The sequence below is a fragment of the Physeter macrocephalus genome, chromosome 21 (genome assembly GCF_002837175.3).
Source record: "Physeter macrocephalus isolate SW-GA chromosome 21, ASM283717v5, whole genome shotgun sequence".
Classification (NCBI taxonomy): domain Eukaryota; kingdom Metazoa; phylum Chordata; class Mammalia; order Artiodactyla; family Physeteridae; genus Physeter; species Physeter macrocephalus.
The window spans coordinates 106,645,831-106,660,942 of NC_041234.1; the positions used below are offsets into that span (position 1 = coordinate 106,645,831).

Genomic DNA, 15,112 nt, shown 5'->3' on the forward strand with positions numbered 1-15,112 from the left:
ATGGCTCACGGGCCCAGCCGCTCCGCGGCACGTGGGATCTTCCCGGACCGGGGCACGAACCCGTGTCCCCTGCATCAGCAGGCGGACTCTCAACCGCTGTGCCACCAGGGTAGCCCAGTTTTACCTATTTTTGATCTTCATATAAGTGGAATTATATACTATGTATTACTTTATGTTTTGCTTCTTTCAGTCAACATTGTGTAACTTATCTATATTGTTGCCTGTACCAGCAATTCATTCTTTATCATTGCTGTGCAGTGTTCCATAAATAGTATGAATATACTACAGGGTTTTGGGTTTTGGGGGTTTTCTTTTCTTTTTTTTTTTGGTCAAGGATATCTCAGAAACTATTGTTGATAAACATTTAGGTTGTTTCCTGCTTTTGACGATTATAAATAAAGCTAAACATTTGTTTGTACACCTTTTTTTAAAAATAATCTTTTAATTTATTTATTTATTTATGGCCGCGTTGGGTCTTTGTTGCTGCGGGTGGGCTTTCTGTAGTTGCAGCAAGCAGGGGCTGCTCTTCGTTGTGGTGCGCGGACTTCTCACTGCGGTGGCTTCTCTTGTTGTGGAACATGGGCTCTAGGCCCATGGGCTCAGTAGTTGCAGCACATGAGCTCAGTAGTTGTGGCTTGCGGGCTCTAGAGCGCAGGCTCAGTAGTTGTGGCGCACGGGCTTAGTTGCTCCGCGGCATGTGGGATCTTCCCCGACCAGGGCTCGAACCCGTGTCCCCTGCACTGGCAGGCGGATTCTTAACCACTGCGCCACCAGGGAAGTCCCTGTTTGTACATCTTTTGATGAACATAGGCACTCATTTCTCTTGGGTATATACCTAGGAGTGGAATTTGGAGCAAGTGTATATTTAGCTTTAATAGATATTGCCAACCCATTTTCCAGAGTGGTTGTAACCAATTTACACTCCCACCAGCGAGTTAAGTTGTTCCACATCTCCTCCAAAACTTGGTATTTGTCAGCCTTTGAAATTTTAGCCATTTCAGTGGGTGTGTGGTGTTATCTCATGTGGTTTAATTTGCATTCCTCTGATGACCAGTGAGGTTTCCTTTCATATGTTTATTGGCCATTTGGATATCCTCTTTTATGAAGTGTGTCTGTTCGGTTCTTCTGCTCACTATTTAATTGAACTGTCTTCTCTTTTTTCTATTTACTTATAGTTCTTTCTACATTCCTGAATTGAGTTCTTTGTTAGTTATATGTATTGTGACTATCTTCTCCCAATCTATAGCTCACCTTTTCCTTTTTTTAATCCTGTCTTTTGAGGAACAGAAATTCTTCATTTTAATGAAGTTTATTTCATTAATCTTTTCTTTTATGGTTAGTGCTTTTTGTATCTTAAGAGGTCTTTTATATCCCAAGGTCATGAAGATAGTTTCCTATGTTTTCTTCTAAACATATGATTGTCTTAACTATCACATTTAAGTCTTCGATCCATTACAAATTAATTTTTGTGTACAGTGTGAGGTGTGGGTCAAGACCTGTTTTTTCCCGTATGAGTATTCAGTTGACCCAGCACCGTTTATTGGAAATGCCATCCTTAACCCACTGTATTGCAGTGGAACTTTTGCTGTAAATCACTTGGCCATATAAGTCGGGGGGCTTTTGTTTCCGGACCATCTTTTCTGTTTGTCTATTTTTACATCAGTACCACACTCTCTTAATTATTGTACTCTTTAATAAGTCTTGCTATCCAATAGGAGAAATTCTACAGGTTTGCCATTCTTTAGTATTGCCTTAGCTATTTTAGGTCCATGGCATTTTCATCTAAATTTTAGAAACAACTTGGCATTTTCCATACACACGTGCTCACACACACACACAGAAAAAAAACCTGCTGGCAGATTATTGAATTTGTATTAAATCTGTGGATGAATTTGGAGAGAACTGACGTTTTAACAATATTGAGTCTTCCAATCCATGAACACAGTATATCTCTCCATTTATTTAGATCTTCTTTAACTTCTCTCGTTAACGTTTTAGAGTTTTTAGTGACAGGTCTTGCACATTTTTCATTATATGTATCTCTATATATTTGGTATTTTTGGTGCTATTGTAAATGGTATGTATTTCATTTTATTTTATTTTCTACATTTTTGCCCTTAATATATAGGTATACAATTGGATTTTTATATATTGGCCTTGTATCCAGCAATCTTGTTAAGTTCACTTACATTTCTAATAGTTTTTAGATTCTATTTTCTATGCATATAACCAAGTGAATAATAATGTTTTATTTTTTCTTGTCCAATACCTTGTATTTTTTTTATGTCTTATTATATTGGCTGGACATTCCCAGTACAATGTTAAATATAAGTGATGATAGTGGGCATTCTTGTCTTATTCCTGACCTAAGGGGGAAATTTTTCAATATTTCACCATTGAGTATGATGTTAGCTGTCAGTTTTTGAGATATCCTTGATCAATGTAAGAAAATTCCTTTCTATTTCTAGTCTGCTAAGAGTTCTTACCATAAATAGGTATTGAATATTATTAGACGCTTTTTCTACATCAACAGAGATGATCGTGTATTTATTTTTTTTTCTCCTTTCGTGTGTTATCTTGCTGATTTTCATCAATTGTTTGAATGTTAAGCCAATCTTACACTGCTGGAACAAATCCCACTTGATTATGATATTATTCATTGTGTATGTCACTAGACTTAATTTGCTAATATTTTGTGTCTGATTTTTGTGTCTTTTCATGAGAGGTATTGGCTCGTGATTTTTTTTTTCTTATAATGTCCTTGTCAAGTTTCTATAGGAAAATTGTGCTAGTTTTATAAAACGGGTAGGGGAGAATTTTTCTCTTTTTCTATTTTTCTGGAGGAGTTTGTGTAAGATTGGTGTTATTTCTTAAGTGCTGGGAAGATTTTAACCAGTGAAGCCTTCTGGGCCTGGAACTTTTTGTATGAAAAGGTTTTTAGTTTCTTTAATAAATACAGGACTATTCAGATTTTCTTTTTTTTTTAACATCTTTATTGGAGTATAATTGCTTTACAATGGTGTGTTAGTTTCTGCTTTACAACTAAGTGAATCAGTTATACATATACATATGTTCCCATATCTCTTCCCTCTTGCGTCTCAGATTTTCTTTTGTCAATATTTGGTAAGTTTTAGTTTTTAGGGAATTTGTTCTTATAGAGTTAAATACCAAGACTTATTAGCCTCAGTACTAGCCTGTTAAGTACCACTAAACTACGATCTGGTACTTTCTGTACTTAATGCACTAGTAGAATTCATCATTCCAGATTTTCAGTGGTTTTGTGTGACAGGATGTTTTATGAACTATGTAAGTGTGTTTATATGACGTACTTTAATCTTAGAGTTTATAAATATGTGAATTTATGTAAATTTCTTTGGCCTCCTCATTTTTAATTGAGAACAACCTTAAGTTGTAATTTTAGAAAGTAGCGAATATGTATGTGTCTTTCTCCCTTTTTCTGCTTTTTCTCATGATTCCCTCTTTTTTTCTTCTGAGTATCAAATATATTGTTGCATCTGTTTTTATTTTTATTTTTGGAGAATAGATGAATACTGAAATAAGAGTCTACTATGACAGAGAGCCTCATGATGCATAATTTTTTAATGTTTTTAGAATTGAGTTTCCTTTGATACTAAAGTTTCAACTCATTGAAGAGGCCAGCTGAATCTACAATAAATAATTAAAACCATTTTTATTACTATATTCTACTACTGGAATATTTAATCTCTTTTTAGGCTCTTACCATTCTTTACTTTCTTCCGTATCTCCTTCAGCGCTAAATTGAGAGCTATTTTGTCTTCCTTTTGGCTTTAGTAAAATCAGAAAGGCAATATGATGTAGTGGAAAGGGCATAGGATTTGGAATCAAACCAATCTGGGTTCGAGTATTGGTCCTCCGTTTACTTAATTGTGTGACTTTAGGCAGATCATTGACTTCTATGAGCCTGAGTTTCCATATTTGTAAGACAGAGATAATAATAAAATCTCCCTCCCGTTGCATAATGGGGTCATGAAATGGGACAACATTTGCTATCTGCATTGGTAGGTACACTGTGACAGTGATTGTTATCAAAGAGATTGTTCTTTTAAATTGGTAAAGAAAGGGACACAGCTCTTCCTTAACTGGCACAGCTATCTGAAGCCCCTGCTGACGCACAGTGGGCCTCCTCTTACGACAACCCTCCCTGCCTGCTGTGGACCCGTTGCGAGATGCCTAACCAGCCCCCAGGCTTATGAGGTAAGTTGGTTTTATCCAGAACCTAAGTTCTTCATTAAGTTAAATTTAAAATTATCTGCCCTATGGATGGGTTACTGGTTTTTTGTTTTGTCTTGCTTTGCTTGTGTTTAAGGTATAAAATCCACAAGCAGGAATATAAACATGTTTTGCTCAGCCAGAAAATGCACTGAAATCTATAAATATAATTCACAGCCTTTGAGCCGTCATTTGAGAAAAGATATAGAATAGCATCTCATCTTACTGTCAGTGATTTTAGTAAATAATTCTATTTCCATGCTGGTTTTCATTTATTTGCAGCATGTGGCCTGAGCTTAGTACTAACTGTGTATATTGTAATCTATAAATCAGGGTCGTCACAGTCATGTGGAGAGGATTACTAAAACATTTTTTGATGCCCCTAAAGTGCAACAGATGCTCTTTTATTTCGGGTATTAGGGAAAGTTTATGTACCTGTGTACCATATCGCTGGGAGGCATGGATATATCTAGGTATAATCTAGATTCCCTATTTTTTCCTTAGCTGCCAACATAGGATTAGTGATTCAGCAGGTATTGCCACAAAGAAAGAAATGACAAATGCTAACCAGTTTTTATTTTAAAATATGAACATTTAATTTTTCAAGTTCTTTTTTAAAAACCTTTACTTCTAACCCAACCCTTCAAAAATAATCTGGTGCATCAAATAAAGTGCCCATGTTAACAAAACCCACCAATTTTGACTACTCTGATGCAACACCTTGAGTTGAGAGCTGAGGCTGTGGTAAAGCAGTGTAGACGTGCACCCTCCAGTTGCCTGTGACCGCCTCCGTGGTGTTTTAGAGCAGATCCCACAGAGAGTGGATGGGGAAGAGGAGTCCTAGCAGGGGTGACACCTGAGTCAGGGAGGAGTACCCTGCAGCGTTGTGTTACGTTGAGTCAGTGCACAGTTCCGACAGACTACTGGTGGGGTGGGGGGAACACCCCGTGTTGTCTTGTCCCTCCCTCCCACTTTGCCCAGGCTGCAGTATCAGGCACAGCCCCCATTCCCTCTTTACCCTGTTAGCCCACGTGGCTCTGTGCTGAGGGGTCAGCCAGCTTTGTCAGTTAAGTCAGTGAGGTCTGGCTCTGGGATTTCAAAGACCCCCTCGCCATCACCAAAAGCCAGAAGAGTTCCACAATGCCTGTGTGTCCTGTGGATAGCAAAATATGGCATTGTTCTATTCGTTTCCTTGGGCTGCCATAACAGAGTACCCCGAACTGAATGGCTTAACAACAGAAATCTACTGTTTCAAGTTCTGGAGGCTAGAAGTCTGAGGTCAAGGTGCCAGTAGGGTTGGGTCCTTCCGAGGGCTCTCTCCAGCTTCTCGTGGTTTGCTGGCCGTCTTTGGCATTCTTTGGCTTGAAGATGCATCACACAGATCTCTGTCTTCATCTGTACCTGGCATTCTCCCTGTGTGCACGTGTGTGTCTGTGTCTCCAAATTTCCCCTTTTTATAAGGACACCCACCAGTCATACTTGATCAGGGCCCACACCAAGGACCTCATCTTAATGTGATCACCTGCAAAGACTCTATTTCCTGATAAGGTCACATTCACAGGTACTGGGAGTTAGGATTTCACGTCTCTTGGGGGAGGTGCGCGGGGGGCAGATACCGCGTAACCCGTAACAACCATAAAACTTAATTTTTTAATTTTATTTTTTGCTATGTTAACTACTTATTAAATTATAAAAGTAGCATGCTTGCAGCCAGATATTCAAACAGTATGGAGTGTACAAAGTGAAAAATAAAAGTTGCTCTCTTTCTCCCACCTCCATCCCCCAGAGGCAGTCTTTATTAAGGGTTTATTTGGGATACTCCCTGCTATAGTTTATCTACACAAACTTATATGTGTATATATAGCTTTCTTTGTTATTGTTTTACACAAATGGGATCATAATAAGAGTATTGTCCTGCTGCTTGCTTTTTTCACTTAATGATACAGCATGGATATGTTTCTAAGAGTCCATGAGAGCCCTTACCTTCTCTCTATTGGTGGCTGCACAGTGTGGTTTTGCCAAGATTGATTGAATTAGTCTCCTATGGCTAGACCTTTACATTGTTCCTCCTTTTGTGTTTTTGTTATTACAAACGATGCTTACAGTGAATATCCTTGTGTATATAAATTTACCCAAGAACATAAAGTTATAAGAATAGATTTTAAAGGTTAAGTTGCTGGGTCAAAAGGCATATGCATTTTAAAATTTGGTAGATATTGCCCCAAACCTGAAACTTAATAAAGGCATTAGAAGGTGCTGAAGAGCCCCTGCTGACGAGTGAAGGTGCCACAGAGCTTTGAGTATTGCTGAATTAAGCGATAGACACGCTTGTTAGACTTAACTGTTATAGCTGGATTGGGCAGGAAGGGATTATGGCCGGTTGGTGGAATGGGTTTGTTTGGTTTTTAATTCACATGTCTTTGTCTTTGAGTATTTAGGCAAATTTCTAGCAACAGCAAATTTTTTTAAAGTTTTAAAATTTTTGTCCAATCGTGCCCTCAGTCTATTTGACCATCTTAGACAAATCTAAAGATTTTAAACACCCACAGGGTAGGAGAGCTGAGTGTAGGATGTTTCTGTCAGCTCTACTTCCCTCAAGGGGTATTAGTCACAGACTTTTTTTGCTAGATCAATATGAGTATTTAGAATGATTCTTACTCTACATTTTAAAAAATGACTTTCTGATTTTTAAAAGTAATGTGTACTCATTATAATAAAATTTCAGATAGTACAAAAACATAAGAAAATAAAAACCACTAGCAATTCTGTCATGCAGAGCTAACTATCATCATTTTGTTGAATACCTTCTAGACCTTCTCTGTGCACATCTGCACTTTTTAATTTGCCACAATGGCACTATATATGCTAGACATTCTTTCCCTTTTCTGGAACTTTATTTATTTATATTCTTTTTGGCCCCAAAGTTTCCATTAGAACCAAAGCCCATTGAGCTGGGTGACAAATGTGTAGTGAGGGTTCAATATTTCTAGGTATTGTTGATATGGCAGTAAAAGCCTCATTTAAATAAATCTGTTCAACAATCAATTGAACTTACATTTAGCGAATACTTTCTCTGTGCCCCCAAACTGTTAGGTGATTGAAGTACAGCGTACAAGGGACTTAGGGTCTAGTGGGGGGCGGGGTGTGTGGCGCAGACCACTGCCTGAGCAGTTACGCAAAGGGGTAAGTGCGACTCTAGGGAGAAGACTAAGTACCGGACGCTAGGGGAGGGCACCTAAGCTAGCCGTGGGTGACCAAGGGAGACTTCTGGGAGAAAGTGACTTTTCAGCCAAGACCTCAGTGATACGTAGGCGCTAGTTACATGAAGGAGGGGAGAGGGGACAGGACGTAAGAGAAAGAACGAGAGATTTGGGGCAGCTGTCAGCGCTTCAGTCTTCGGGCACACAGTGGGGCGGGTGAGGTCAGAGAAACAGATGGTGGTGGGAGATGAAGCTGAGCGGTCCAAGTAGCACAGTGTCTTTTAAGCCAAGGTGAGGACTTTCGACTTTATCCTGAGGGCAGGGAGCGGCCCCTGAAGCGTTTTAAATAGGGCATCCTTGAAAATTCTGCTATTGGAAATGTTTCTTGAATGTCGTAACAATTCGCAAAACTTATTTTGTTTGAATTTAGAACCAGGAACAGTTGAAAGATGATGACTCCGATCTTATTCTCAATGATGGTGATATTAGTTTGACGTATGGAGATTCTACCGTGAACACTGAATCAGCATCGTCCGGTGCCCCTAGGAGATTTATGGGAAACAGCTCTGAAGATGCCCTGGATCGGGAACTTGCATTCGGGGACCACGAACTGGTCATTCGGGGAACACGCCTGGTTCTTCCTATGGATGACTCTGAACCCCCGTTAAATTTGTTAGATAATACAAGACACGGTCCAGCCTAAGCTTACTCATTACTCACTTAGTGATCTGTAAAATTTGCACATGTGATTGTGAAGAAATTCGTACTACCTAAAAAGTCCCAGTGCATGTCTCTGAATGTTTAAGCTGTATAAATGCTATTTATATGGCATCGAAAGACTATAAATACCCTGTACAAGGCAGATTGTGAACAAACTCTTACGTTTTATTGGCTGCATTATGTAGACCGGATCTGTTTTAGAAAGTTAATTTCAGTGATGTCGTGTGTCCAAGCTTTATGTCGCAGTTCAAGCATACAAGGTGACAGATTTACTCTTTCTTATATTTACCTGACACTTAACCGGAGTACCAAGTTCTCGTGATATGAATTAATTTTAAGGCAATGAATTTGTGGGAGGGGAGGGAGAGGAAGGAGGGAGTGCTAGCAGGAGAAGTTCCTTTGTCGGGAAACTTGTGTTGATTGCTGCTGCCTCTGTCTTGACCTTTTCCTTTCCTTTTTGTCCGGTGGCCTGTTGTGGTGCGAGAGGCCGGTGGCTTTGGATCTTGCCCCATTTAGATCGGGGAGTGAAGTGCGGGGGCCCTTTGCCCCCCTTGCCGTGAAAAGAACAGATTTGTTGGCTACAGTACACTGCTACTCGGAAAAGAAGGCTGCACGTGACTTCCAAGACTTTGTTTCTTTTCTTCCCCTCCAAGACCTGAGAAGGAGTCGCGCCATCCAGCCCACTTAGCCAAAGTACAGTTGTATATAGTTCAGAGCACTTGATTTCAATTTGGAGGGGCTGGGGCAGGCGGAGAGGGGGCAGAGGCCAGGAAGGGGAGTAAGAAGCATGGTGGTTTCGGAGAGCTCTCCCCCCAGATATGTAAATACTATACACCAGATAAGTTTAAATAAGAAATTCAATTGCTGCTTACTTTTTGATTATGTACTTTATGTGTATAGCAAGCTTTGTGGTCAGAAGTTTTTATATCGATTTAAATCGCTGCTCTTTAGCAGCCAAACAGGAGCAAAATGTAAAATTTTTGAACTTACTTGTGTCTCATTGTCATTCATTAGTCTGTAGTTGATGTTAAAAGTTAATTTATGAATCCATGACCGTTCCACACTCCGCCACAGCCAGTCCTGAGAGAAGTACAGCGCTGCGGAGAGCTTGCTGGGAGGGCGGTTGCTCATCTGTGTGCACCAGGTGTAGCTGTCTTCATGCTCATGTGACTTTTTAATATGAAATACCTAAGCTGCCATGTTTTTTTTTTTTTTTTTTTTTTTTTTTCAGTTTTCAAGGAAGAGTACATAACATTGCCCATTTCATATTCAGAGTATGAAAGTGGATTCTCTTTTGTAAGCTGCAGATACCTAATGGTGCATTGAATGCTTAGCGGGGGGATCCTTTCCGACATTGATTCTGACCCGTCAGAGTTTCAGAAGAAAACTAGAAACTTCTGTGGGTTTTTTCCCCCTCAGGTCTGAGTAGCATTGCCTTAAATCGTACCTAGTTCAAAAACGGATTTGTTTATGTGATGTTCAAATTGTCCAACACAAAACATCTTTGCAAACAAAATATGTACTTGTCTTCCCAAAGGTTTCCTTGCTGTGATGCAAACACTCCTTGCGATTCTGAGGGAATTCTACTGTTGGACCCTTGAGTGGCAGCTCTAACTGTTGGCATAGCCATTTGTTACGTAGTGGTAGCGACTTTCCTGCTATGCAGGAACCCCGTGAAGTGTGCATTTTCTACGATGTGTGCCTCTTCATGCAGTCAATAATTTCTTGTTAATGTGTGTTTGAGGGGCTTTGAACTTCAGCGTCATTTACCCACGAAGTCATTCACGTTGTAAAAGGTTATATAAGAAATTCACAGCTACCTTTTTTATCCTGTCAAGTTACTGAGCTCACTTTATGAAAATGGCTGTAAATACTTAGCATGACAAATTCAGTAACTCGTCTGTTTCAGCATGCATAAGACCTTTTCTTAGGGAAACTGATAAAGCTTGAGTCAACTAAATCTGCCTTCGTACTTTATCAGAGGGGAACCAAGCCTGCTGTGCTTACGTCAGCATCTGGAAGATTCTCCTCTCCTCTAATCTGCGTGCGCATCTCCAAGCAAAGAAGAAAAAAACAAACTCTGCTCATACGTCTATTGGTTTGAGACACCTGAATGAACTTGGATGAGGTACAGTCTGAGTTCCCATCATGCACAAGTAGAACTGTTCTCGGACTTGTTTTTCTGTTCTTTGTGGACCCTACACGTTTGAATGACTTGGACGTTGCATCTTTTCAAGTCACTTTTTAAGGTTCCTTGGCATTTTAGCCTAGTTGTCCGTGTTTGGCAATGTGCTGTTAAAGTAATAGACTTTTAATCTTTTATGTATTTTTTGTTTTCCCTTGGAGTTCTTGGACAGATGTTATAGTGGTTTCTTTTAGGAAAATCTGTCATTAAAAAAAATTATAGCCTTGCAAATAACCACTCGCAGTGTTTGAGTCACAGTTTATTCTAGTGAGAAGTAAAGAGTGCTGACTTCATTTATTTTTCTACCTATATACCTACTGGGAAAGGGGGAAGACTGATGTTTTAAGAAGCAACAAACAGAAGCCTAATGGAACGTAACTTACGGGGTGGCAAATTTTGGGTGCTTATGTGCGATGCTGGATGTATTTGCTTATGGGACCATTTAAGAAATACGACTCAAAGTAGTCGAATTCTGTTACATTGATTTGTAGCCTGTTAGCTCAGTGGTGGATAATGTCATGAAAATGTTAGTTCCATTATATGGGGGGAGTAAATTCTGTATCCAGTTAGGTAGAAAGGCAGTTGCAAGTTGGGTTGAGAGCACGATCACACAAATAGTCCTTTTTCCAAGTTAAAGACAGGTCTTTCTCTTTGTACGTAAGAAGTTTTGTAGGTTGGGGTTTGGTGACAGCAGCTTTGCTGCTCGTTTCTTGAACAAACTCATGTTTCCTAATTCACAAATAAAACCCTGCATTAGATTTGAGCAAGTCTCTTTACCTGACTCAGTGCACAGATGTAAGGAGATGAAAATGTAGATGTCTTGACTTAATCAGAAAGTCCTTGCTAGGAGGTACTGCACACAGGTGATGCAGCATTGAGGTATGAGGCTTGAAATAAACTGGGAATGATAAAAATGGTAGTTCTCTTGGGCTTCCCTGGTGGCGCAGTGGTTGCGAGTCCGCCTGCCGATGCAGGGGCCGCGGGTTCGTGAAAAGTCCCTGGCTCGGGCTTCCCTGGTGGCGCAGTGGTTGAGAGTCCGCCTGCCGATGCAGGGGACGCGGGTTCGTGCCCCGCTCCGGGAAGATCCCACGTGCCGCGGAGCGGCTGGGCCCGCGAGCCATGGCCGCCGAGCCTGCGCGTCCGGAGCCTGTGCTCCGCAACGGGAGAGGCCACAACAGTGAGAGGCCCGCGTACCGCGAAAAAAAAAGGAAGAAAAAAAAAGGTAGTTCTCATTTTTTTGAGCCCCCTTACATCCAGTCAGTGTATATAGGAGGTGTTCTTTTCATCCACATTTTAATCTAATCTTAATCATGCTTTGTGTTATTCTCCTTTCACAGATGAGGGAACTCAGGTGGAGGGAAGTTGTCACGCTGCTAGTAAGTGACAGATCCAGGATTCAAATCCAAAGTCTAGATTTGCTGCCTGCTGCTCTGCCAGCTCCGATAGCACGCGATGGGCTAGTCCATCGTGCTGCGCGCCCACCACCTGCTTGTCCTCAGGCCAGGGTAGGGCATGAAGTCCCGGCTCTGTCCTTCCGTTTGCTGCACTGGTGGCTGCCAGACACAAGTTCCCCTGGTTGGGAAGTTTCTCGAATTCTTAGTGAAGTGCCCTCCTGTATCTCTTTGAGCCCATGGGTGAGGCAACCTGGCTAGTGCCATGCCTTCACACTCTGCCTTCCAACATTTTCACCAAGGGGCCCACCTTTTATGGCACACCGCGAGGTCCTGAACAGTGGCTCTGCACCCGCAGAGTTTGGTGTAGTAGAAAAAAACCCAGGGTTTGGAGTTACACAGACCTGGGTTCAAATCTAGACTCTACTGCTGGCTTATTGTGTAACGTCGACCACTTACATGTTGCCGAGGCTTCAGCAATTTCTTAGTTGTAAAGTTAATTCATTCAAGAAATAGTTGCGTACTTGTTTGTGCCCCCACGCGATGGCTATGGCAGCCAGTAACAGCAGTTCCTGCTCTCACAGAGCATATTCTACAGGGGACGCCAACAGCCGTCTCGCGGCATCTTTGAGGATCATTCAGGCAGGAAAGACTGAGAGCCTTCGGGAGGGGAATATCTACCTCAGATAACCAACGGATAACATCGGATACAATCATCACAGGATGGAAAAGTACCGGAGGCTCTGAGACGGGACTGTAATTCGGTGATAGGGGGATAGGGAGGCTTTTCCTGACGGCGGGATATTTAAGGTTAGACCACAGAGTAACCGGAGGGTCAAGCAGATGACAGGCGGCGGGGGGCGGGGGCGGGGAGGAACATTCCAGGCAGAGTGAACAGTGACAGCCTCCGCCTGTAACTGATCTTCGACACAGCATTCATTCAGTCAAATAGCTACGGAGTGACAAACATACCAGGTACTGCGCTATTCACATATAGAGAGGAATAAACTGGATGCCGGCCACCCTCTTAGTACTCACACGTCAGTGTGCAAGACAGGAAGTACCCAGCGATCCTAAGGAGGAGCGCCTCGAACCCGAGCCTGCCCTGCCACTGCGTCCCTCCAGCCCTCTCCCACCACCCCTCGGAGGCAAGTCCACGGCCCTCTTCTGGGTCGCAGCCTTCAGACATTGGAGAAGAGCTGGTGCGTCTTCCTTGGGTCTCTCCGTCCCCATGCTGACAACCCCATCGCCTCCCTGTCTTTCAGACACGCCCCGGAAGTCCACTGTTCTGCACATCTTTATGAATGCACCTGAGAGCACATTGGCTGTTTGTTTCAGTGGCCTCGCCTCCCTCATCTTCTGGCGTCACCAGAAAGCCTGAGCCGGCACCCTGCCATCACGGAGCTTCCGGTTGGGGAAGGCCAACCATAAATAGACAGGTACGCACATCAAGCAATTAGAGGCGGGGATAAGTAGCAAACAGGAAACGGCATAGAGGGTACTGGGTGCGAGGCGGTGGTGGCCCGGCGGCCGTGGAAGGGCTCATCGAGGAGGCCTTGCTCGGGAGGCGACGCTAAAACCGAGGCTTGAAGGAACTGCCCGGGCAGAGGACAGCGAGGAGCGGTGGAAAGGTCTGCTCTCGGGTAGACGCTCGATGAATGTTTGTCGAAAAGGAGCGAAGCGTCCTGCCCTTCACTGAGTTGGATTTGGAAGGCCAGCACGGTGGAGTGTGGGAAGACAGAGAGCCCTGCCTGCCGCCGGGCATGCTGAGGGAGCTGCTTAAGCCTCTCTGAGGCCGTTTCTTCCTTTATGAAATGATGACAGGTCACGGATCCCGCAAACATTTATTGAGCTACTGTCACGTGCGAGCCCCGTGGTAGGTACTGGAGTATGAGTCCAGCCCCAAGTAGCTGCCAGGCCTGTTTGGGGGATCAGATGAAGTGATGTACCTTGAAACGTTTGGACCGGGATTCCGAAGGCTCTTGACATGGAGCTTGAGTATTCTGTCAGGTTTTGCTGATGAGGTGCTATGTGAATAAAACGTGGAACACTCTCGGCAGACCGTGCTTCTACCGTGGGTGACTTTCCTTCAGAATCTCCCGTTCAGCAAGTTGGAGGTTTCCCAGGCGGTTGCCACGGTGAAGGCTGAACTCAGAACCGGCCTAGCCGGGGCTGTCATTGCTGGAGCCTGAACTCCATGAGACCCGATAGTTTCTGGACAATTCTGTCTGCTGAGTGAAAGAGCTCCTCTCCTTTACCAGGCACCCGTACTGCCATTGCAGCCTGGGAGCCCTGCCCTCTGGTGTCCTGCTCGTTTTCAACTTGCTGCTGTCCAATGGGCGTGGGATCCCACTCGAGAGATGCAGCTTAGCTGTGCAAGTTCTTTCTTTCGCCGTGATGGAAAAACGCATTGAGAGCTCTGTGAGCGCTTCTTGGAAACAAGGTTTAATTTCTCCAGATTTGTTGGAACTGAGGTGGTTCACTGTGTGTTTAAATACTAATCCTACCCAAATTGCTTGAGAAGTATTCAGTTCTTGGTTGCCTGGGGAGTCACAAGGCTTTATTGCATGATTTTTTTTCTTTTGTTCGCTTGAATTTCCTATACAGCTGCGTTCCCATGTGGACTAGGCAGAAAGCATGTGAGCTGTTTTTTCATCTGAAAAATCTGGAAGACTTCTGTCAGATAATGGGAGCTGACTGTTTTTCCAATCTGAGAGCTGGTTTAGTGTGAGAAAGCAAGACAATGGCGATAGGACCCCCCGATTGTGCCGCAAAATTGGTTTTTTCACACTTTCTTGAGACCAACAATCAAAGCTCCCTTTTCTAAGGGGACCCAAGAAGTTGCTATTTAAACATTCCAGCCAACCAATATTTTACTTCCTGACTTCCAGTCGGCAAACACTGAGTACCTCACAGGGTCTGAGCCCTGGACCAGGCACTAGGAACACGGAGGGGACTTAAATCATGGTTTTGATATAAAGGCAGCTGCAGCCAATTAGGGAAAAGCATTGCAATCATGTGAAAAGCATTAGAAAGGGACCGCTATATGGGATTCAGGGCCCTTACCCATTACTGCTTAATGGTGAGCAGAATAATAAACCCTAAAGATGTCCACACCCTAATGCCTGGAACTTGTGAATAGTGACAGGGCAAAGAGAATTACAGTTGTGGATGGAATTACGGTTGCTAGTCAGCTGACCTGGAGATGGGGAGATTATCCTGGATTATCCAGGTGGGCCCAGTCCAATCACACGGGCGCACAACATTGGAGAACATTTCCTGGCTGTGTTCAGAAAAGGAGATGGCCGACAGAAGCAGGGGCAGACAGATGCTGTATTCCTGGCTTCGAAGAGAGAGGAAGGCGG

At 42.9% G+C, this 15,112-nt stretch overlaps 1 protein-coding gene across 2 annotated transcripts in view; it reads left to right on the forward strand.

Annotated features, from left to right (window-relative positions):
* SLC9A6 (solute carrier family 9 member A6) overlaps positions 1-10,587 on the forward strand; it is a 53,042-nt gene extending 42,455 nt beyond the window's left edge. For both annotated transcript variants that reach the window (XM_055081699.1, XM_007100251.3), the window contains 2 exons: positions 4,131-4,236; positions 7,882-10,587. In XM_055081699.1, the coding sequence (XP_054937674.1) occupies positions 4,131-4,236; positions 7,882-8,154 (379 nt within the window). In that variant the 3' untranslated portion in view covers positions 8,155-10,587. The remainder of the gene's footprint in view (positions 1-4,130; positions 4,237-7,881) is intronic.
* Positions 10,588-15,112: the final 4,525 nt, after the last annotated feature.